At 40.6% G+C, this 24,157-nt stretch overlaps 1 protein-coding gene across 2 annotated transcripts in view; it reads left to right on the top strand.

The window, feature by feature from the left end:
- LOC110527764 (chemokine-like protein TAFA-2) overlaps positions 1–24,157 on the top strand; it is a 192,251-nt gene that overhangs the window by 69,112 nt on the left and 98,982 nt on the right. For both annotated transcript variants that reach the window (XM_021609264.2, XM_021609265.2), the window contains exon 2: positions 21,584–21,696. In XM_021609264.2, the coding sequence (XP_021464939.1) occupies positions 21,585–21,696 (112 nt within the window). In that variant the 5' untranslated portion in view covers position 21,584. The remainder of the gene's footprint in view (positions 1–21,583; positions 21,697–24,157) is intronic.

The following is a 24,157-nucleotide window of genomic DNA, read 5'->3' as shown; positions in this document are numbered from 1 at the left end:
TCTAAAAAGGAAAATAAAATCACAAGGATCAACTTTTATAGACAATATACCGACACACAGACAGCACATTGCGCAAACAAAACAACCCTTGCAATATCAACTGAAATTACATGGGTCTATTACTGAATTTTTGTTGAAAAAATATACTTCAATGTGAAGAGACTGTCACTAGAAAACATGGTTACACACCCAACAACAGTATATAGTATCCCATCTGGTGAAGAAAAGCAAATTAGCAAATTATAATACATAAAGTAAGCAAAACAACATTGGCTAAAATGATGAATAAGATACTAATGAGATATATACGTACCTATATAAGGAATATACCGATTGAGATGTACAAACTATGGCATAAGGGAACGATGAGCAGATAAGAGACAAGCATTCATTTTGAGTTAATGACATTGACATTAATGAGCAAGTAGTCGATATAACTATTTGTTCAGCACTTTTGAAATGTACAGCGACCAAATTCAGAACATGGGCCGTTCTTACATTATTCTCCCTGTACACCAAGTCAGTACCGTAGGATAAATAGCAGGGGTATATAAACAGACAATGAAACCTCTTACAATATTCAATGAGGACATTCCTCTAAAACAAGCTATAGGCTACATGTGCACCACCAAGTCAGTAGGTTAAGTTCTGAGGGGGAGAAGGACCAAATTCTTAGCTGCTAACAGCTTACTACACAACATACGCTTAGTATTACTTTCTTAGCTGCTGTATACATATCTCCCGGGCATATTACATCATTTATGTAGCAGTATACAATATAGATTTTTGGACTCACCGTTGTTGTGCTGTGCTCAATTGAATGTGGCGTGGCGATCCTTCTCATGGACAAACTTGGCCATCAAACCTTGTCATCAATGTCTGGCATTCTCTGGATTAAAAAAAAACATCAACAAGGTTGAATCATGACATCAGTGATCTTCAGGCCAAAGCTCTAGAAAGAGGACCGAGATCCCCACTTGTAAATCCGAGTTGGATGACCGTTCAAAACGTAATTTCCGATCTCGTTTTTTCCAGTTGTTTTGAACACAGCTGATCCATGGTTTTGCATGTGTATGTTTATCCTTTTCAAATCAAATTGTATTTGTACAACAGGTGTAGTACACCTTACCGCGAAATGCTTACTTACAAGCCCTTAACCAAAAATGCAGTTTTCATGAAAATATACATATATTTAAGAAAATGTTTACTAAATAAACTAAAGTAAAAATAATAAAAAGGAGCACAATAAAAAAACAATATTGAGGCTATATACAGGGGATACCGATACCGAGTCAATGTGACAGGGTACATGTTAGTTGAGGTAATTTGTACATTTAGGTAGGGGTAAAGTGACACTGCATAGATAATGAGCAGCGAGTAGCAGCAGTGTAAAAACAAAGGGGGGCTGTCCATTTGATTAATTATTCAGGAGTCATATGGCTTGGGGGTAGAAGATGTTAAGGAGCCTTTTGGACCTAGACTTAGGAGCCTTTTGGACCTAGACTCCGGTACTGGGCTGTACGCACTACCCTCTGTAGTGCCTTATGGTCGGATGCCGAGCAGTTGCCATACCAGCGGTGATGCAACCGGTCAGGACGCTCTCGATCATGCAGCTATAGAACATTTTGAGGATCTGGGACCCATGCCAAATCTTTTCAGTCTCCTGAGTGGGAACAGGCATTGTCGTGCCCTCTTCAAGACTTTCTTGGTGTGTTTGGACCATGTTAGTTTGTTGGTAATGTGGACACCAATTTACTTGAAACTCTCGATCCGCTCCACTTAAGCCCCGTCGATGTGAATGGGGGCGTGTTCGGTCCACCTTTTCCTGTAGTCTACGATTATCTCCTTTGTCTTGCTCACATTGAGGGAGAGGTTGTAGTCTTGGCACCACACTGCCAGGTCTCTGACCTCCTCCCTATAGGCTGTCTCATCGTTGTTGGTGATCAGGACTACCACCGTTGTGTCGTCAGCAAACTTAATGATGGTGTTGGAGTTTGGCCGTGCAGTTGTGGGTGAACAGGGAGTACAGGAGGGGACCAAGCACACACCCCTGAGATGCCCCCGTGTTGAGGATTAGCATGGCAGATGTGTTGATGCATACACTTACCACCTGGGGGTGGCCCGTCAGAAAGTCCAGGATCCAGTTGCAGAGGGAGTTGTTGCTTGCCTCGAAGCGAACAAAAATTGCATTTAGTCTGTCTGGTCGGCTTGCGTCACTGTGCTGCTCACGCCTGGGTTTTCCTTTGTAGTCCGTAATAGTTTGCAAACCCCGTCACATCCGACAAGCATCAGAGCCGGTGCAGTAAGATTCAGCCTTAGTCCTGTATTGACGCTTTGCCTCTTTGATGGCATAGCCAGATTTTTTATAAGCGTCCGGATTAGTGTCCTGCTCCTTGAAAGCTGCAACTCTAGCCTTAAGTTCGGTGTGGATGTTGCCTCTAATCCATGGCTTCTGGTTGGGATATGTACGTACGGTCACTGTGGGGACATCGTCGTCGATGCACTTATTGATGAAGCCGGTGACTAAGGTGGTATGCTCTTCAATGCCATTGGATGAATACTGGAACACATTCCAGTTTGTTCTAGCAAAACAGTCCTGTAGCTTAGCATCCACATCATCTGACCACTTCTGTATTGAGGGAGTCACTGGTACTCGTAATTAGGAGTAAAGAGGACAGAATAGCTTTAAAATGCATCTCTGTGTGTGGAGTAAAGGTGTTCTAAAGTTTTTTTCCTCTGGTTGCACATGTGGCATGCTAGTATTAATTAGGTAAAATGGATTTAAGTTTGCCTGCATTAAAGTCCCCGGCCATTAGGAGTGCCCGCTTCTGGATGAGCATTTTCTTGTTTGCTTATGGGCTTCTACAACTCGTTGAGTGCAGTATTAGTGCCAGTGTCGGTTTGTGGTGGTAAATTGACGGCTATGAAAAATATAGATGAAAACTGGTAGATTGTGTGGTCTTCAACTTATCATGAGGTACTCTACCTCTGGCGAGCAATACCTCGAGACTACGTTAATATTAGACATCGCGCACCAGCTGTTATTGACAAATAGACACCCACACCCCTCGTCTTACTGGACATAGCTGTTCTGTCCTGCAAATACACGGAAAACCCAGCCAACTGTGTATTATCCGTGTCGTCGTTCAGTCACAACTCTGTGAATCATAAGATATTACAGTTTTTAATGTCCCGTTGGTAGGATTATCTCGAACGGAGCTCATCCAGTTTATTCTCCAGTGATTGGACGTTGGCTAATATAACTGATGGTAGAGGCGGGTTACCCACTCGTGAACAAATTCTGACATGACACCCTGATCTAAGCCCCCTGTATATCCTTCCTTTCTTCATGTGAATGGCGGGGATTTGGGCCTTGTCTGGGAGCAACATTATATCCTTTGTGTCAGACTCATTAAAGAAAAAAATCTTTGTCCAGTTCGAGGTGAGTAATCGCTGTTCGGAAATCCAGAAGCTATTGTCGGTCATAAGAGATGGTAGCATCAACATTATGTACAAAATAAGTTACAAACAATGCAAAAAAACACACAAAATAGCACAATTGGTTAAGGGCCTGTAAAACGGCAGCCCACTGCCCCTCCACCACAGAAAGCACTGAGCTAGGCTGAAAGACCTGCATTTTGGAGCTGCCTTATTCAGTAAAGAGATCATGTTTGTATGCGGCTTTGGGTCAGTCACGGTGGTCAGGTATTCTGCCACTGTGTACTCTATGTTTAGGGTGAAATAGCATTCTAGTTTGCGTTGTCTTTTTGTTAATTCTTTCCAATGTGTCAAGTAATTATATTTTTGTTACCTCATGATTTGATTGGGTCTAATTGTTTTGCTGTCCTGGGGCTCTGTGGGGTCTGTTTGTGTTTGTGAACAGAGCCCCAGGACCAGCTTGCTTAGGGGACTCTTCTCCAGGGTCATCTTTCTGTAGGTGATGGCTTTGTTATGGAAGGTTTAGGAATTGCTTCCTTTTAGGTGGTTGTAGAATTTAACGGCTCTTTACTGGATTTTGATCATTAGCAGGTATCAGTCTAATTCTGCTCTGTATGCATATTTGGTGTTTTACGTTGTACACAGAGGATATTTTTGCAGAATTCTGCATGCAGAGTCTCAATTTGATATTTGTCCCATTTTGTGAAAATGGGTTCTATAACTGATTCCAAAATGTTTTTAGCCAGATCCTAATTGATATGTCAAATTTGATGTTCCTTTTGATGGCATAGATGGCCCTACTTGCCTTGTCTTTCAGATCGTTCACAGCTTTGTGGAAGTTACCTGTGGCGTTGATGTTTAAGCCGAAGTATGAATCATTTTTTTGCGTGCTCTAGGGAAACGGTGTCTAGATGGAATTTGTATTAGTTGTCCTGGCAACTACACCTTTATTGTAACACCATTATTTTTGTCTTACTGAGATTTACTGTCAGGGCCCAGGTCTGACAGAATCTGTGCAAAAGATCTAGGTGCTGCTGTAGACCCTCCTTGGTTGGGGACAGAAGCACCAGATAATCAGCAAACAGTAGACATTTGACTTCAGATTTTCTCTAATCTCTCTCTCTCTCTCTCTCCCTCTCTCTCTCTCTCTCTCTCTCTCTGCACACTCTCTCTCTGCACACTCTCTCTCTGCACACTCTCTCTCTCTGCACACTCTCTCTCTCTCTTTTCTTAGCTCATCTTACACGCCAGCACTCGATGCTAATGGCGCCTGTGAAGCTCAACTGAACCCAAATTAAGAAGTGCGATGTGACACACCTCCCCCAGGGTTAGGGGAGAAGCTCTGTGCTACATTTATTAGTCAGTGACTGCCCCTGGAAGTAATAGTCCAAGAATGTCTCGAGTTGGAAGTCTCTTAAACAAATTCCCCCTCCCCATGTTGTGAGCCCTTTCCTCTGACCCATATGATGGTGTTACTCAGTTCACAATGATAGCAGGAAGGTATTTCATCAAAAAAATCCGCCGGTGCTTTGTTGAAAGGAAGAATGCCAGAATATTATTCAGAGACTGAAGGCCATATTTTATAAATGTTTTTATCTTTTATCTTTCTGTCAAAGGAAGCACCCTGCTTTCATTTTTTTTAATTGCAATATTATTGCCCTCTTCAAAATTGCCCAAACAGTGGTTGTTGAAACACAAATAATTGAAGGTCACACAACCATGTTTGGGAGATTAACATTAATTTGTATAATGAAGAACAAAAGCTGAGTTAAAGCCTTCAAAAGGATGGCTGTGTAATTGATAACACAGCACATATCAACATTTACCTGAGTCTAGGTGTAACGCTATTATAATATGTGCTGTACTATCATTTCACATTTCCCTGAAAGCATTTTTCAACCTCTGGGCCTTGAGGTTCTTCCCCGCAGCATGGCATGACATGCCACCCAATTTTATCACTACAACATAAAGGTTGCTCACTTTTCAATTCTTCAGTTGAGGTTTTGACTACTACACTTTTGTCAGTTCTTCAAAATTAATCTAGCATTTTTCATCTGAGGATTTGACTTACTGTATTTTCAGCGTTAACTGGTTTTGTAGTGGCCTTTAAAGACATTTAACAGTTTCTACCAAATGTGTCTCTATGTGAAGAAGTGTTACAAGGTGTTCCAGCCGGGAGAGAGAGAAAGAGATAGTAGGGAGAGAGGGAAGAGGGATTAGTGGTTGCTCATTTAAAGGGATAGTTCACTCAAATTTCAAAATGACACTTTGGTTTCCTTAGCCTGTAAGCAGTCTCTGAACAAGGTATGACATCAATCCATGCTTTGGTTTTGTTTCCCTGGCAATGTTTCCACATGCTAACATTTGAGCAATTCCCATTTAAGTCATGCGACTGATTTATTTGAATTTTTCACGCATCATGTTCAGATCATCTGTAAGTAACTTTGTTGAGCTTCACACTCAATTTAAGATACTTTTGGATAATTTGGACATGATGCCAGAAAAATGCTAATATCAGTCCCATGACTTGGAAACAGTGACAGGGAAACTAAACCAAAGCATAGATTGCTGGTATACCTTGTTCATAGACTGCTTACAGTACACGGAAAACAATGTGTAATTTTGTAAATTGGGTGAACTATCTCTTTAAGTGGTGCTCTGTGTCACGGTTCATGTTGCAGTAATCCTACCTGACCCTATAACCAATGAAGACCAGGGATCTTTGCCCTATACATAGGGGATCACAAATGCATGTGGATGATGCAATGAATTACATTGTGTCTGTTAACAGATCATTTGACACTGTAATTAAAAACACCTCCCTCACAGCTTGGAATTAATCAATCCCCCTGAGAGGAGAAAAGAAGGAAGATAAGCTGAGAAGAATATCTTTAGAGCTTCTGGAGAGCCAGAGGTATATGGATACCATGAGGAGAGAAAGAGAGGGAGGAGGAAGACTATAGATGGTATGGCTGGAATAGAACGACAGAGGCATTAGAGAGAGAGAGAGAGAGAGGGATGGGAAAGAGAGAACAGAGAACAATTATGTTGTTGAATAGGTATAGGACACACACACACACACACACACAAACACACACACACACACACACACACACACACACACACACACACACACACACACACACACACACACACACACACACACACACACACACACACACACACACACACACACACACACACACACACACACACACAGAGCAAGAGAAAGTGACCATCTGTGCAGCCCCTGGGCTTTTCCCTGTAGGCCCTGCCATAGGTCTGATAATGCAGGGACATGGGGACATGCTCAGTGAAGCAGTCATTAGTACCGGGGGGATGACATCTAAGCCCCAGGTCACCTGCAAGGGGCTAACTGGCAATTACGCATGTGTACAGTAGGAGTAGGACATACATAATAGTTTTACCTTCTACCCTTCCCTGTTGCTGTTTCCAGTGGGAATATTGATGCACATAGCCTACTGTGGCATCTATAACAAATATCCCCCCCCACTCCCCACTCAGGAACAGTGTAGATATGAGAGCAGCAGGAGTGCCAGTCATGCAACAGCAGTACTTCCTCTTCATCTTGTCAGTTTTCTTCTGCAGTGCCATCACACAAAGCAGACTTGGACAACACTTTACTTGACACCCAGTTTCATAACACGTTATGTCACAGTCATAACCATGTATAATATGTCAGAACAGCTGACATAACCTGTCATAATACAGTATGGTCATAAAACTGTCACGACCCATATATTTGTACTTGTTATGATATATATTGTGTTATTTTATGGCTGGTTATGACACCAACATAAGAGTGTCAAAATCCACATGAATTCAAATAGGTTTTTCTCTGCCAAGAAGTTTCCTTTCGTTTTAAAGTGCTTTTCTTAAATCCTTTGTTGTTGGTGCAATGAATTCTTTACAGTCATGTACATTTTTTTCAGCATATTTTAAATAACACTGTCATGAAGCATTATAATCATCCTGTGTCTCTTGGACTAAGTAAATACACTTTATGACACTGTCAAGAAGAATTATGGCTTATCATAATCATACAAGCCAGATAGGCTAATCACGTACATGCCCTTATATCAGTCATCAGTAAAAAAATAAGTGTGTCTTGTCCCGCTCATGAACTCTGCCCCTGTGTTCATCCTAGTCATCAGCAACAAAGCATTGGGGTAGGTGCATGTCTGACGTCAATGTGTGTGCAATTCCAATGATAATGTAATATGGTCGCAATTTTTTTATTTGTTTTATTTATTTTATTTATTTACATACTGTTGACATGTAGGGTAGGGTGTAATGAAATGTTTTGTCTTGTGTGGTAGGTTTTGTGGGGTTTGCCACTCTTATGTAAGTGTAATAACCAGCCATAAAATAACTGGTAGGTACCATGGTAGGTTTTGTTGGTTTTTATATTCCTATGTAGGTGTCATAACCAGCCATGAAATAACACTATATGTCACAACCGGTCTAAATATACATCATGACAGTGTTTGCATAATGAAAATATATTCCTGCTGTACATACAGTATATGTAACTTATATGGATTTTCTCATATGCGCCCAGTAGATATTCTGTGATTATATTCAGCAGCATTTCCTTGAGGAGTCGAGGGAGAGCCTGCATTCTCGCTTACCTGGCTATAAGTGAAATTAAACAGTCAACTCTATTCCCACTTGCAATTGTGTGCACACTCACCAAAAAAACGTGCCCTCATTTTATACTTTATATTAGCTCGCATAAATAGGCTGAAGCGTGCCCCGAAAACACAAACAACGGAAGACTCCCTGCAGGAAATGCACAACGGAGCAGCATAGAACAAAATCTATTGAAGGGACTTTTAAATGGAATTAAGCAGGCCTGTCAAAAAATTTGAACTGGCTTTGGGTTGAAAAGATATTAATTTAGCTTTCTCTCTTCTGCCTCACTGCGTCTCCTTTTCCCAGAATGCACAAGGCCCTGCCAAGCGTCTGCAGCCAGATGTACAGCGGCTCACTGCAGATCTATTGCATACAACAACAACAAAAAATAACTCACAACAGAGTACAGCATCATTCCCCCACCGCGTATGAGGAAACACTCGCTAGCGACTGATGTTCTCTCATATCTAATTAGTGGGTTTCAAGCTCATTGCTCGGGTGTTGTCTTGGTAACAGATTTTTCATCTGTTTTTTTGTTTTTTTTTAATATATTTTCTTATTTTTACATGCATGAATTTGCACTTCTGCCCATCTTTAGGGATGTGGTTTAGTTGACCTGGATCAGGCCTTGAGAGTCTGAAGTTGGGCGTGGCTAAATGCCATGATGTACTGCTGCCAGACACCCATTGGGTCCCCCATGGCGATGAGAACAAAGACTCAAAGCTGGTAATGAGTCAAATGAAACCTCAAAATTGCACTGAGATTTAGCTTGTCCAAACATGTTAGGCAACTCAATTAGCAGACACCCAATTATTGTTGAGCTGCTCTCACAGGGGTTAGTGTTGTAAACACTTTCATTAACTACCAGCCAAATTAATACAATCTTAAACTATAAAACTAAACAAACAACAACACTAGACGGTGAGCAACATGGTTGACTTGTTAATCTTCTCTAATGGTTGACTTGTTAATCCACATAAACCTGAAAATTCTTCATTTGTTCATTCGAATGGGATTTTATCGACGTGTTAGTTGATGTTGAACAGCAACCATTGCGTGAAGAAGTTAAGACCTTAAGACCCTCACAGCGGTCTGTTCCGTTAGTGTGACTGTCAATGAAAGCACTACACTGTACATGAGACCACCCCCATGTTTACAAGCTGTAGTTGTCTGCTCTGCATGCTTTGTCGCCTTGCTTTTGCTCGAATGCTAATTTTTATTTTGCTTTCATGGCCTCACCCTTAAAAAAATATTTTGTCTCTGTTTTGTCATCGACCAGCGCTTCATGCGTGACTGGCTGGGGCTAACAGACTTTATTTTACCATGCCCAGATTAGCCTGCTAATCCTCAGTCTGTCTGTACTCTCTTGCCTGTTCTTGCAGTTGGGTCTCACAGTTTTTTGGGCCATTGCTCTTAGTCTGTTCCCACCACAGGAGATTGGTGGCACCTAAATTGGGGAGGACAGGCTTGTGGTAATGGCTGGAATTGAATGGTATCAAATACATCAAACACATGGGTTCCATGTGTTTGATGCCATTCTATTCATTCCAGACATTATTATGAGCCGTCCTCCCCTCAGCAGCCTCCACTGGTTGCCACGTGTTGTGGCCATGGTCAATAATACATCAGTGCATGCTAAGCTACTTCCGGAGAAGAAAATGGAATGAGAACCCTGCCTCCCTCCACTGTAAATTATTCAGCAGGAATGAACCTCAGTCACTGGAAGGTATTAGTAGACATTTAGGTGCTAGAGCATATTGTTGTGTTAGGGTCTGGGAGTCCTGGCCTCCATCCCAATCAGGTGGTCTAAGGAGGCACTCACACAGCTGCTGCCAAAGGGTCACTAATGAGGTATTTTATGTTGTTTTTGGACTGTGCAGCCCTCGTATTTATGAGTCTACGCTAATTTGCACTCACAGAAACACCGAAGAGGTGCTCAGCAGTATTTAAAGGTTTATTATTGGAAAGTCTACATTTTTTCTCAGAAGCCTGTTGTGTGTCACAAGCATCATGAGTGTTTATGACCCGTAGGCCCATGGTGACTCACAAAGAGCAATGTCTTAGGGTGTCACCATAGCACAGATCACTAAGAGCCATGCCTTAGTATGTCACCAGAGCGCAGATCACTAAGAGCCATGCTTTAGGGTGTCACCATAGCACAGATTTTGAGACCATAATCCGGGACCTAAGAAAACTGTATGACCGAAATGAAAAGGTGTAAGAATACACTCCATAACTAATTTAAGCAAAGTTGCCTCTGGACGGTACTATGGCGGTACTCTAGTGCCATTTTAGCAATGTCCAGACTACGGTGGTTCTTCCTTTAACTTGTTATGGCTGCAATCCCAATACCGGGATCAATATGACAACTACCAGTGAAAATAGAGGGCGCCAAATTAAAACCACAGAAATCTCATAATTACAATTCCTAAAACATACATGTGTCTTATATCATTTTAAAGGTAATCTTGTTGTTAATCCCACCAAAGTGTCCGACTTCAAATAGGCTTTTCAGCGAAAGCACTACAAACGATTATGTTAGGTCTCCACCAAACCACAATAAGCACAGCCATTTTCCAGTGAAATATAGCATTCACAAAAAGCAGAAATAAAGATCAAATTAATCACTAACCTTGAATTATCTTCATCAGATGACACTCATAGGACTTCATATTACACAATACATGCATGTTTTGTTTGATAAAGTTCATATTTATATCAAAAAGTCTGAGTTTACATTGGCTATTTAGATTCACTAGTTCACTAGTGATTTTGCATAGCCACATCGTTTCAACAGAAATACTCATCATAAATGTAGATGATAGATATACCTCTCCTTAATGCAACCGCTGTCAGATTTCATGTTCAGTCAACACATATTTTTAAGAATATAATGGAATATAACAGACCATTTTCATTTCTCTTAGAATAAAAACCTTACAGTATAAGAACAGTTTTAGTAAGTAATAAGTTACGGTCCAGATACAGTTTCATCTGACAAAGTAGAAATAAAAATACAGTATATATGTTTTATGTGCATGTGGGACAGAGGAAGAGCAATTCTTACACTATTGTTCTAAATTAAATCACTCTCTTCTTCTTCATCATCATCATTGAGTTCATTCAAATTCCAAAGGAATACCTTGAAATAACATGATATAGGTTAATTAAATCATCGAAAGTTGATAAACAGTACCAGTCAAAAGTTTGGACACACCTACTCATTCCTGGGTTTTTATTTATTTTTATTATTTTCTACATTGTAGAATAATAGTGAAGACATAAGAACTATGAAATGACACATATTGAATAGTGTTAAACAAATCAAAATATATTTAACATTTTAAATTCTTCAAAGTAGCCACCCTTTACCTTGATGACAGCTTTGCACACTCTTGATAGAGTAAAAATAAATACAAATCCTTGAATGAGTAAGTGTGTCCAAACTTTTGTATTTTAGACATAATGTGAGTTGATGCAGTTTTTTGTTAGGACAAATCTGGTCTATGATATTGAGTTAGAAATGTAAAACTTTAGAGTACTTAAGCATCGAATACATTGCAAGTTTGCCCTTTTTTGGCCATTAGGCTACACTTTACAATCGGACTCAACTCTGACTGACTGCATCTATCGGTAGTCTAAACTGTGGCACAAATTGGGAGATTTTTCACACCTAGCCAAGCAATTAGACTAACCTTTTGTAAATGAATGGAGGTGTGAAGGTTTGTCAGTCTCTCTCCTATCGCACTAGAGTCCTGCATCAGGCAAAAAAAATATCAGCTGGCGAGTGGTCCCGGAGTTGAGAGAGAACTTGGGTAAATAAAATGGCGCAATTATGCTTAACATCTGGACTGACGATTTTCAAAAAATAGGGGACTTGTGCCCATGGCATAAGCGAAGAGTGGATGTTATACCCACCATGGAATGGGAAAGTGCAGCTAGAAACTGCAGATAACATAAGGCCAGCTATTGTGAAAGAATACTTGTGGATCTTGTTGATTTCCTTTATCGCTTCAAGAGGCCCATTGTCCCCCTGGTAATTGTGTGATACCAAAGGATAAAGTGTCACCTTCAGATGGATGTGTGGTCTGCTACCAGTCACAGTGGATGACATCCTTTTCCAGCACAGTAATTTGAAGAAATCCAGTGATGAATGGACTGTTTTTTAAGTAATTTTTGTAGTATATTTATTTGTTGTCTAATATTAGAAGGCTCTTTAAAGCGATTTGAGATGTCAATGTGCTGCATTGCATTGTGGGAAAAAAACGAGGTTCTTAATTCATGGCATGGTTTCTTTTTTAGCCAAATGTTGAATAGACATGCAGACAAATTAATGAATGCAGGAAAAGAGGAATAATAGCCTACTGTCTGTAGTCATAAAAACAATTAGGATTAATAAATTGAAATTATTTTGTTGGGCTCTTGGAACTCATTAAGAGGCGGCTTCTATCTTCAATATAAGCATTCATTGAGAAGGGTAAACCCATAGGTCTTAGGTCTGCAGTAAATTACATTTGATTACCAGGTTCGTTTTTCATTAAGTTAACATAATCCAAGCCTTCTGGGAATGTTGTAAAGTCCAAAAGATATGGGTGGAGTTAGAAATTTGGCTGTCAGAAGTATTACAATGGAAATTAACTTTTAATCCGTCGGTCTGCATATTTCAAGATATGGCATTAAGGGTGCAGAGAGAAACCCTAAAGGGTTTGACGATACTTTTATTGTCAATCATCTTGACAAAAAATTATACCTAAAAACAGAAATTCAACCAATTTCAGCCTTTAAATGTTTTATTGTCCAAATGTTGAAAGTACGTGTAGGCGGCGGAGAGAAACAAAATGGTGGAGTTTGAGGCCATGTGGCGAAGAGTGATGCGGGCGCTGGAGATGGGGGTGTGAGCAGGTGGGTCTGGGCAGGTGTGACGTAGTTTCTTGCAAAATAATGTGACATGCATCTGACTTTTCATTTTGAGTAGGATTTATTTAGTTTCCATTCTTTATTGTAACCACAAGGTCACAAATAATTGAACACACACAACATGAGCAGATTAACTTGGTCAAAACATTTCATTATTAGAAACTATCAGAAAGAATGTTGGTACTTATTTATTTTGATCCAAAGCCATGAAAGAGTGAGTCACAGCTTTATACTGACAAATATAGCTTTATGCTGCGAAATAGCCTACCAAATAGGCCAAGCCTAAACAAATATATTAAATGGCCTAAATAAAAAAAAGTACATTTCATAAATAAATGAAGAAGCTCGGGTCTTGAAAATATGGGCAACCCTTTCCCTCCCTATCCTCACTGAACTCTTTCATTCAGTTTCTTTTTCTTCACATCAGCAAATAAGGACTCCGTATTTCAGAAACTACATTTATATAGAGGGGCTTTCACTCTATCACACTGTGGTAAATAAAGCCAGTTTGTTATTTAGAATGATTTATTTCTGTTTTTAGAGGGAGATAAACTAAAAGCCCACCTTGCCTATTTTTTTTCAAAAATCATCAGTCCACATGTCAAGTGTAATTGTGCCATTGTATTTAAGTTCTCTTTCAACTCCGGGACCGCCCGCCAGCTAATTTTGTTTTTCCCTGATGTAGGACTCTATTGTCAGAGAAGAGAGACTCTCGGACTAAAACATTCACACCACCATTAATTTACGAAAAGATAGTACATTTATGCCAGAGATTAGACTACCGATAGATCAGCATTCTAACGCCCCCTTGTGATAGTGTGGTGCAATGACAGAATTAAGCAATTTACCACAATCTGCCACCATCTACCACAAATGGTTACAGCATAAGTTTTAAACTTTTAATTGAGGAACCACTGTATGTCCTGTGGTGTGAAGCACTGCATGAAGCTATGAAAATAAGAACAAACTCATTTCAATTTCAAGCTGAGCTTTTATGTTCTGCTCTACGTGAAAAGGCGGTGCTTGTTTCCACCACACTGACTTGAATGGCATCTCTGTTCTCTCCTTTGGTCTTATCACATGGACATAGATTTACACTGAGGATGTTATGTCAGTTTGAAAAGTTTTGGGAGAAGCTTGAATGCTTTCAAGTTTAAATTGACCTATTTAAGATTCAATGTCGGGCTTCAGTGTGGGATTTTGTAAAAAAGTGCTTGCTAAAGGAAAAGGAGCATCAAGATTCTGTCATTCCTCTGAGCGAGATGAAAGGTTATCTCATGCAACATTTAATTTGGAGAAGGCATTGTGGTCAGCAGAACTAATATCCTCCTGTTGCTTTGTAATTGCCATCTTGGTTTGGCACTGAAACCAGTGGGATTCCATCACGTTCCACATCAAGTGCCTCAGAGTTAGACGATTATGCCAGTCAATTATTCAGGATCATTGAAGGGGATATGTAAGAGACAGGTCCATGCTGTAGGAGGGTGGTGCTTGGTATGGCTGGTTCAGCCCCATAGTCAGTCACATTCTATGCCCTCAGTTTCCTGGGCACTCGGTTGTATTGGAGTTTAATCATATAGTGTGAGCATCACAGTTTATTGTGTTTATTCTAGAGTGACTTATATTGCTTTAAAGCAGCAGCATAATTTTCTGCTTCAGCAGACACATTGTTGGATGAAATGTGGAAATAAAGCCCGAAGATCCACTTAGCATGACTTTGATCTTGTTACAGCTTAGGCCCAGCTCATGCATTCAATTTATGTCTGATTCTCTTCATGGATTTGAATATTCATTTAAGGGGAATGGACCCACAGTGAAAAATGTAATTTGATGTGTGAGTCTACAGTATATCAGAAGTGACAACTGCTTTAAAATGACCCCCCCATAAACAACCAACGAGCAAAGCTTATTAGGGAGCCTATTCCTCTAAAATGTAAATTACTCTGCAATATATCCACAAAATATTGAGTCCATCTTGAGTCAATGTAACTGAGAGTAAGCTAGTTAGCATGCCGTTCTAGGGAGTTGATTCTTTCTTCAAAATATTAGAAAAAACATGGCCAGAATATAAGCAGGTAAAACTGAAAAAATAAATACTTTTTCACGATGACATCAAGGCATCTGGGAAAAAAAGTAATGTTTACTAGTGTAGAAATAATCTTCTTACAGCAAATATACAACCTGCCGATATGATATGTGTTGCGATTCTCACAATTCAATATGTATTGCGATTCGATATTGTGATTTTATTGCGATTCGGTGTTCCAAACACATTGCTCACCATATGTTGGCTGCATGGCAACAAAAGATTGCCATGAGAAGAACAAGTTTTGGAAAGTCATGGAACAGTCATGGAAATAAATTGCTGAAAACACATTTGCTGGAGAACAAGCTATGAAGGAAAAAAATGTAGTTTTGATACAGGTACAGCCAACTAGCGCAAAAATAATATAGCAATATTGTCAAAACGATACGATATTATATATTGTGAAAAATAGTATCCTGATATGCAACTGTATACATTTTTCCCCTCATCACTAATGTCAATATGTGTGTGTGTGTGTGTGTGTGTGTGTGTGTGTGTGTGTGTGTGTGTGTGTGTGTGTGTGTGTGTGTGTGTGTGCCATATGAACCCAGAGTGTAGCCAAGCGTTGTTCAGAACTCTGTTAAAGAAAATCCATGGCAGGCAGTGGAGCGCCAATATTATTGAGATGACCTCTGCCATACCATACACCGGAGGGAATGTTTTCAAACGGGTCAGCCTGCCCAATGTTAGCTCCGGTAACAGGGCCAACAGGGCTTTGTCAGCCTCTGCCTGTACTGTAACTAATGTTGCAGACTCCGAGACCCCAGTGGGGAGTAAACTCTGAGATTACCCTGGTTTGCTGAATTCTGTTGGGGCTTTTTTCTAACTTCTAACCCCAATTTGGTTCTCAACATTAGACAAGATAAAGGTCGCAAGTCGCTCTAAGTGTGTTTGTGGCGGGTTACTGAACCAGAAGCAAATATGCAAATCAGATGGTGTTTAGACAGGAGACAGGAGAGCGGGGGAGAGAGCGAGAGGGGAGAAAGGGGGGAGAAAGGGGGAAGAGGGGGGTGGGGGGGGGGGGGGGGGGGGGTTAGGAGAAGGAGGAGGGGAGTAGAAAGAGGGGGAGAGGGAAAGTCTGTGTCTATGAAGGGGATGGCAATTTGTTAAGCAGATCTCTTGAAACCATTGTTAAATAGTGCAAACTAATAGCTCTTAGAATTCTGTCGCTGTTGCCCTGGAAGCACAATGGTGCTAGTTCTAATTGATTGGTTCCGAAACAGAAACATGGGAGCATGGCAGGCAAAGCTGCCTCTAGCCTTTGAGGGCCCAAAGTGAGATTTGTATTTTTGGGGGATTTTACTGCCTCCCTCTCAAGAGAGAACGTTTAGCAGTTTTACAATTCTACAATTCTAACTTACAACAGTAAATTGAGACCCCGACTGCGAATAGTCTGTGTTTAGGCACTGATGGCAGGTGTTCTACGCTAATCACACTACCCCAAAATATGTAACAAGCTTCCCCATTATGTTCTTTACTGGTTGTAACCTTCACTTTTATACAAGATGAGTCAAGGGTGGATACATCATCTTTTATTCATAATTTCAAATCAATCTAAAATAAGTCTACGTCTGTTCATAAAATCATTGAAATTCCTATCTCTGTGGGTTACGCTTTAGGTTCTTAAGTCTTGGGCTCTTACCCTAAGTAGGGTGATACCATGAATAGAAATCCACTCTGCTCTCCATTCCGCTGCCAATCTAGCCATATGCTCGAATGTTAATTGCATTTGAGTTCCAGAATGTTGGTGTTTTGTTTCCCTGATTGCATGCCACACCTTGCTTAAAGGGATGCTGCAAAATTATGTCAATGACTGGAAGTCTACAGGCACAATAGTATACTTCCAGTCATCATGCTAACTCTAGTTAGCATTATTAACTCTAACTTCCTTCATACTTACTGCATGCAGATACATAGAAATGGTATCAATGAGTTCATCTGACTCTGGGTAAGTAGAAAAAAATGGCTTAATTGCCAGAATCTCACAGTATCCATTAAAATAGTGTTGCACGGTATACCAAATTATTTATATTTTACATTCTGTACTGTCAAATGTGTCTCACGTAATTGAGAGGATCAAGTCAGTATCAGCGCAGCCCCTTTATAGTGTGAAGAGCAAAGTGCCTGCTCCACTTACTCATTCATTGCTTGAGCTGTCTGGGCTGCATTAGCTCACCAGAAATGTGAAACCGGTAGCTTTGAGCTTTAACTGTAGGCTAACATTCCTTGCTAGTTTACAGTTGAATTCACAACCCTAGTACCCATAATGCAAAATATGCTGATTTAAAAACTGACTGTCACCTAAAACGTTATTAATCCACTTAATCTCCCTCGCCACCAAATACAAATTCCCTTCTTCATCTTCCTTTGCCTACCGTCTGGTTTCCACTAGATTCCACAGCCACAAAGGCAGATTCCACAGCCACATTCTGCCTTGCAAATTATGCCATTCATTTCTTAAAGAGACAGTGCTCGCTTTTCGAGAAAAAAAAAGAGGTTGCTTCTTCTCTGCAAATTTTGTTAATCAGTACAATAAAATAATATGTTTTCTTTACAGTTGCCAATGAAATAAATTCTAAATATCAGGGATTATTTGTAATCTGTAACCCCATGAAATCAGATAAAACGAGCTCTGTGACTTTGGCTAATACGCCTTCTTTTTTTGTGGTATTGTTTTGGTAACGTTTTTGTAACGTTTTGGTATTGAGTATTGTAATGGTATCAGATATTGTCATACTAAACCTGGTATCAGTATCGCAGTCAAAATTCTGGTTTGTGACAACACTACCTTTAAGTATACCCAAATAATCTGAAATTGAGTCAGTGTTGAGTAAAATAGACGGCTGGCCCTCCTTCATGCCAAGTGGTATTGAAAGTGACCATGTGCCACCATTGGAAAGTACAGTACATGCAAATGGTATACTCACCTGTGCTACCTTTGAGCTGAGTCTGGGGTTTCCCATAGGGTTCAGTATGGTGTAGTGGTCTTTAGGTCATCAGACATTGATCCTTGAACCTGAACCATGAAACTCAAAACCACCTCAGGCCTGTATTAGCAGGCCCTCCTGCTCTCCTCTCTGACTTCCTGCCATTCCCCTTTACATCTCATCCCTCTGTGTACTGTAGCAGATATCTGGGTCCAAAGACGTGCAAAACTGGTCCAGGTCCACACTGTACTGAAGCCTAGCCTAGCGTGTCCAGTCAGAGTCCAAAGGGTATGAGCTCAGCAGAGCATGGACACACCTCATCCACCATCACCCCATCACACACCTACCATTACACGCAGGAAGGACGTTTGAGGGGTGGCTGCTTGGTTCAAGGCTGCTAGTGACGTCATCACAGTGGATTCACCCAACCCTTACTAGCTCTCTCTAAGTTGCATCCTGAGCCACCTCTACAGTTTGGCTACAATATATCCCTTCATGGAGGAATGAAAGGGAGTTTAGAAGCAGGAACAGAAATAAATCTGTCCGACATCTTCCCACATGTAGGGGAGTAATCCAAAGAGACTAATTAAAGAAGAGAAGTCGGCTAAGCCACTCATCTGAAACCATATCACTCTATATAAATCAGGTAGAGAGTGCAACCCTAACCTACATTGCTGACTCACTCTGTGTTCCAATATGTTGGAGTGTTTGAGGCCTGTTGCCATGTTCAAAGTCTTATCAATGCTAGGATAATTTTTCTTACAGAGGTTCAAGTAGCGTTTCACTTTGTATCTAATTTGTTTTGTCAACTTGCCTTCAAAACAAACTTTATAAGGGGATTCAATGTTGATATGTAGGTTTGGTAGAGACACCGTACAGTATGTTTTTATCTACAGTATATGGTATGAAAAATGTATTGAAATTCCTTGTTGTGGTTTAATTTTTAGTAAATGAGAGTTGCTATGCATAATTTATTGCCTTCAGGAGGCACGACACATTGAAGGGATTCATTTGTGAATAACATGTGATTTCTGTGCAATGTGATTACAGAAAACATTTAGTGATCAACCTTGATGAATATGATTCAATGAAACCGGGTTTGGTGTGTGCTTTATTATGCTCAGATTGTTATTTTTCTCTATCTAATCTATTAGAAGGATGCTTGTTTATCTAGTTTGTGTTGGAGAGACATGGCTTGGCTTGGCTCGGGGGCATGACAAGTGGCACAAAGCCAGTTGCATCACACATAAAAAAACTATCCTCAACGACAACAATGATTTATTTTGCCTTCCAACTCGAACACATCGGCCTTGTCCACCCAGTTGCAGGCATCGGTTGTTAGCTAAAAACCCCCAGCCCTGTTGGTTCATCTTTATGCTGCATCTTTAAGCCTTGGAGATGTACTGTGTCTGTGTATTATATTACTACGTATAGCATGCAGAACAACCATCCCTCAGCCTCTCTCAACTAGTCTGTTGATGTAGTGTGCCAAATCTGAATGTGCGTTTCCCAACTCCTCCACAATTTGCATGTATAGCCATGCATGCCACATGCAAGGAACTCGTGAATGGTATGACAACAATAGTCAGAGTTGGCAAAAGCACATACAGATCTGGGACCACCAGTTACCAGGCTATAGGTCCCCCTGTTCAGCTGGTTTCCCATTCCTCTCCAAACCATTCTGATACGCCACCTGGTGTTCATCATCTCTATCAGGGGCGATAATTGTCCTGTTTACCAAGTCCCTTCAGCCAACTGAACACAGTGGTCTGTTTAGGTAGATTAAGGTTGTACCCAGACCTGGGTTCAAATAGTATTTGTTTTATCTTAAATTATTGCTGTGTTTGATTGCCTGGTTCAATGGAAACAATGAAATTGTCTCGAAAGTGTAAACCCTGCCCATATGGCACTCCAGGCAGGCTTAATTTTTTACATTTTAGCTTTTTTTAACTAGGCAAGTCAGTTAAGAAAAAAATATTATTTTCAATGATGGCCTTGGAAAAGTGGGTTAACTGCCTCATTCAGGGGTAGAAAAACAGATTTGTACTTTTTCAGCTCAGGGATTTGATCTTGCAAACTTTTGGTTAAAAGTCCAACACTCTATCCACTAGGCTACCTGCCTAATAAAACATCCATAGAAAGAAAACAAATACTATCTGAATCCAGGTCTGATTGCACTTGACACTGTCCATCAAACCAGCATCCTCTACATACTGTAGAGAAAACTATCCTTTAGATGCCACCCAGCTCTATTGTGGTACATGTCTCCCTCTCTACTCCCTTCACGAGCCACTGCCAAATAACCAAGAGTTAAGCTCTTAGCATGAAACCAATCTTTTCACTAATTTGAGTGGATACACTTGCAATGAGAAGAAAGGATGCCTGTGATTTGCGACTGTGTTTCCTGTGAGAGGAACAGGCTCTGTTGGCAATAAGATGAGCCGCTGATTGCATTGTTTGTTCTCCTCTCAAAGGGCATCTTACACAGCCACAAGGTATTACTGGACAACAGACCCTGAACACTACATGAAGATTACTGAGCTGGGAAACACTAGCCAAGACAGACCACCCAAACACTATTACTCAGGCACCTCTCTCCCAGGTAGGGAGAGCAGAGAGAGAGAGAGAGAGAGGAAACGAGGGAATAAGGGAAAGACAGACATCATTTATAAAAAGGGAAAGAGGAAATGGGGGAATAAGGGATAGTCTGACGTCATTTGTTCTATTTATAGATCTAGGTTAGAGAAGTACACAGCACAATAGTTTGTGGTGGGTTTGCAGTTGCTGCAGTGTTACTGTAGCTATGTGTTTAAGGGAATAACAACAACACATAATTTGAGGGAAAATGACAAGCACCCATCTACTGTATGTTTACACATGAATACAAAAAAAGGTATTTAGCTAAATCAGTTCGCACAGAATCAACATGGGTATGTTTATTTATCTCTGTGAAAAAAGCTATGGGAAACATGCATCCTCACAGTTGATCAAACACCAACTGGCGTCATGGAGTGAGAAGGAAAGCACTGCAGCATTCAATGCATATGTTACCACAAGCTCATGTATAATTCTGTTTTTTTTGGGAAGGAAGCCACACTGTACTGTATCTGCAGGATGAGACACCCTGCTGTGTTTGATACCCAACAGCATAAGTGGGCCACCGCCTAAAGCCAGTTCCTTTCTCCAGATTGTGATTTTGTGAGTTGTACCGTCTAGTTGCACCGTCCATCTTTTGTCTCTGTGCAGGGCCAGAGACAAAGCTAGCCTCGCGAGCTTAAATAAATATGCACTGACTCCGTATGGACCCCAGGAAGAGTAGTGGCTGCCTTAGCAGCAGCTAGTGGGCATCCAAATAAAATAGTAAAATACTAAATGTAAGCTAGGGAGATCAGAGTGGCTCACGAGGCTAGGGCAAAGATGGCATGGAATTTGTATTGGACTTGTACTGTATGTAGTTTGTCGAGTCTTTTCACTACGTCATGCCTGTATGTGACTCCAAAAATGTCCTAATGACTGATGTAAGTTACTGATCAAGTTTTCCCCCACCCTGTCTTTTCAGTATGCGGGAGAGAGACCTACGGAGAGTGTGCAAAAGGGGGCTGCTGCTGGCCGTCTGTGTGGTGTCTCTCTGGGGACAGCTGACCCTTGCATCGTCACACAGAAGTCACATAGGTATGTCCAGACAATTAAATAGGGTAGATATGTATCTCTATGGGTAGGTTGCACACGCCATCATCATAATGATGATAATGATGATCATAATGATAATGATTGTCAGCAAATTGTGTAATAACATAATACATTTATGTAATAATGTGAACCATTAAACTGTTCAAATGTAAATGCAGAGTACTTATTATGTCACAACAAGTTATTACAGAATACACAATACTTAACGTAAAGTGTTTCCTAATCAGTATAATGGATTTGATTTACATTGCTTTACATCCACCAGGTGCTCAAAGCACTTGACATTTTATGGGGAAGAAACTTCATCCACTAAGAGTAGCATCCACCTGATGCCAGGCAGCCATTTTGGCCCAGAAACCACACCACAACACAATGCTATAATATATCAGTGATGAGGTAACACAGTGGACAGGTGACGATGTACATAATGGTCAGTAGCTAGGATAATGTGGCCTACTGTTAAAGCACTCATAGTGACTGGTTCCAGTTCATCGCTCCAACAGACCTCACTGTAAATACTGCTGTAATTAGTAGACCCTCCGTTGTGTGACACCCAGTGGAGGGTGCTCTGGGGTCATTTGTTGATCTGGAGTGTCTTTAGGCTTCGACACTTCGAACAAAAAAGCCGAAATAGCAAAACAACAGACATGAACGCAAAAGGTGGACCCTTACGGAAAAACCACATGATTTCACGTTCAATTTCCATGTTATACAAATGTGAAAGTATGTGAAATCATGTGTTTTTGGAACATGTGGTTATGTGGATTTTCTATGGAGTGTATTTAACTTTGAATTAGTATTAGGATATTCAATTTGAATGTAATATTTTTGAATTTGTAATGCACAAATTAAATCATTGAATACATACATTTAACTTGTATTTCATAACTGAATATTCAAGTTCACTATTTATATTTTCAGTTTCAGTATGGTAGATATTGCATTCATTATATCAAGTTTAGCAAACAATCATTTCAAGATTATCAAAGTTTTGTATATTCAACGTCTCAGATGATTTCAGATTAAGTTTCCTAATTCAGTTCTCTAAATTCAGATTCAAAACCAGAGAAAACATCCTGGTAGAGGAGAACAGATAGACTCAAACACTCACTGTGGTGAACAGAAACTTCTGCCGTTTTCTGAAGCCAATGTGGCATGTTTAATTTATTTTCTTCCAATAAATTTGGCTCTAGCATTTGAACCGCTCTGGCTATAAACTATTGACCCCAATCCTGAAAGCTAAGACTCTCTAGAGCAACAAAGTGCCTTCTGATCCCCTCTAAGATGATCACAGGCTGCGTTAGAAGGGACTGTCACAAAAAACAACATTTGGCCCCCGTAACAATCTAGTTGAAATGCCCCGTCATAGCACTTCTAAGGATAACCTTTCCACTCCCTATTTAATCTTGCTCTTGTAACTGACTAGGTTCGAACCAGGTTGCCTGCATGTCACAAGACTTTGTTAGCCCACTTAGCTAAAGTCTATAGGGATACGTTCAGGAAGTTAACGTATAGGAAGACATGCTGCGTGCTTAACAAGTACCGCTTTAGTTTATACCCAGACTCAAACTCAAGACCTCTGCCTCGCAAACAGACATGACCTCCCTCCTGAAGCCTTCCAACCCACCTCTCTATTGGAAAAGGCCATCTTCAGTTGTGCAAGGAGCGACACTTCAGGCTGATGAGTGAGTTTCACAGATCCACATCTGCTACATTCACTCCCTTAACTCACTCCACAGCGACCCCAGTGGTTGAACAGGCGCAACTGTAGATCCGAGTCCAGTGGTACCATTGTAAAGAACGTCACGCTTAGCGAGCATCGCTTCCCCTGATTCAACTCGTATGGAGACTCAAACTCTGGACGTCTACCGCAAAAACACACAAAACTGCCCTCCTGAAGCATTACAACATATTGTGCTATTAAAAAAGGCCTTAAATTATGCAAGGTGTGACACTAATACAAATCTTCAAGACCCAGCAAGGTTACTCGCGTGGTTTGGTGATCCATGCTTATGTGATGAGAACCTTGCCTGATACCTGAAGACGTGTTTGTTTGTGTTAGACAATTGGGGCTAATTCCAGATGGGGTGGTTAATTTTTAGCCCAGTGGGGCTGTTTAACTAGTTTTCGTTTTGCACAAATTATAATTATCTGGCTAGTAATGGAGGGCCTCAAGGAAAATAATGGGCCAGTGTGGGGGCCTCAAGGAAACATTGGGCCCCAGTCCACCCCTGTGTCACGATCTTGGAAATGAGGCCCAGCGTGAGTATAGTTCCACAAAATGTATTTAAGTGAAACTAACAAAACAGAATAACAAAACTTACAAAGTCTGTGAGGACGTAGTGCCCAAATACACTAACACAAACAATATCCCACAAATGCAGGTGGGGAAAAAGTATACCTAAATCAGAGGCAACGCTTACCAGCTGCCTCTAATTGGGAA

The sequence above is a fragment of the Oncorhynchus mykiss genome, chromosome 7 (genome assembly GCF_013265735.2).
Source record: "Oncorhynchus mykiss isolate Arlee chromosome 7, USDA_OmykA_1.1, whole genome shotgun sequence".
Classification (NCBI taxonomy): domain Eukaryota; kingdom Metazoa; phylum Chordata; class Actinopteri; order Salmoniformes; family Salmonidae; genus Oncorhynchus; species Oncorhynchus mykiss.
The sequence above is the reverse complement of the archived record's forward strand: the minus strand, read 5'-3'. Positions and strand labels throughout refer to the sequence as shown.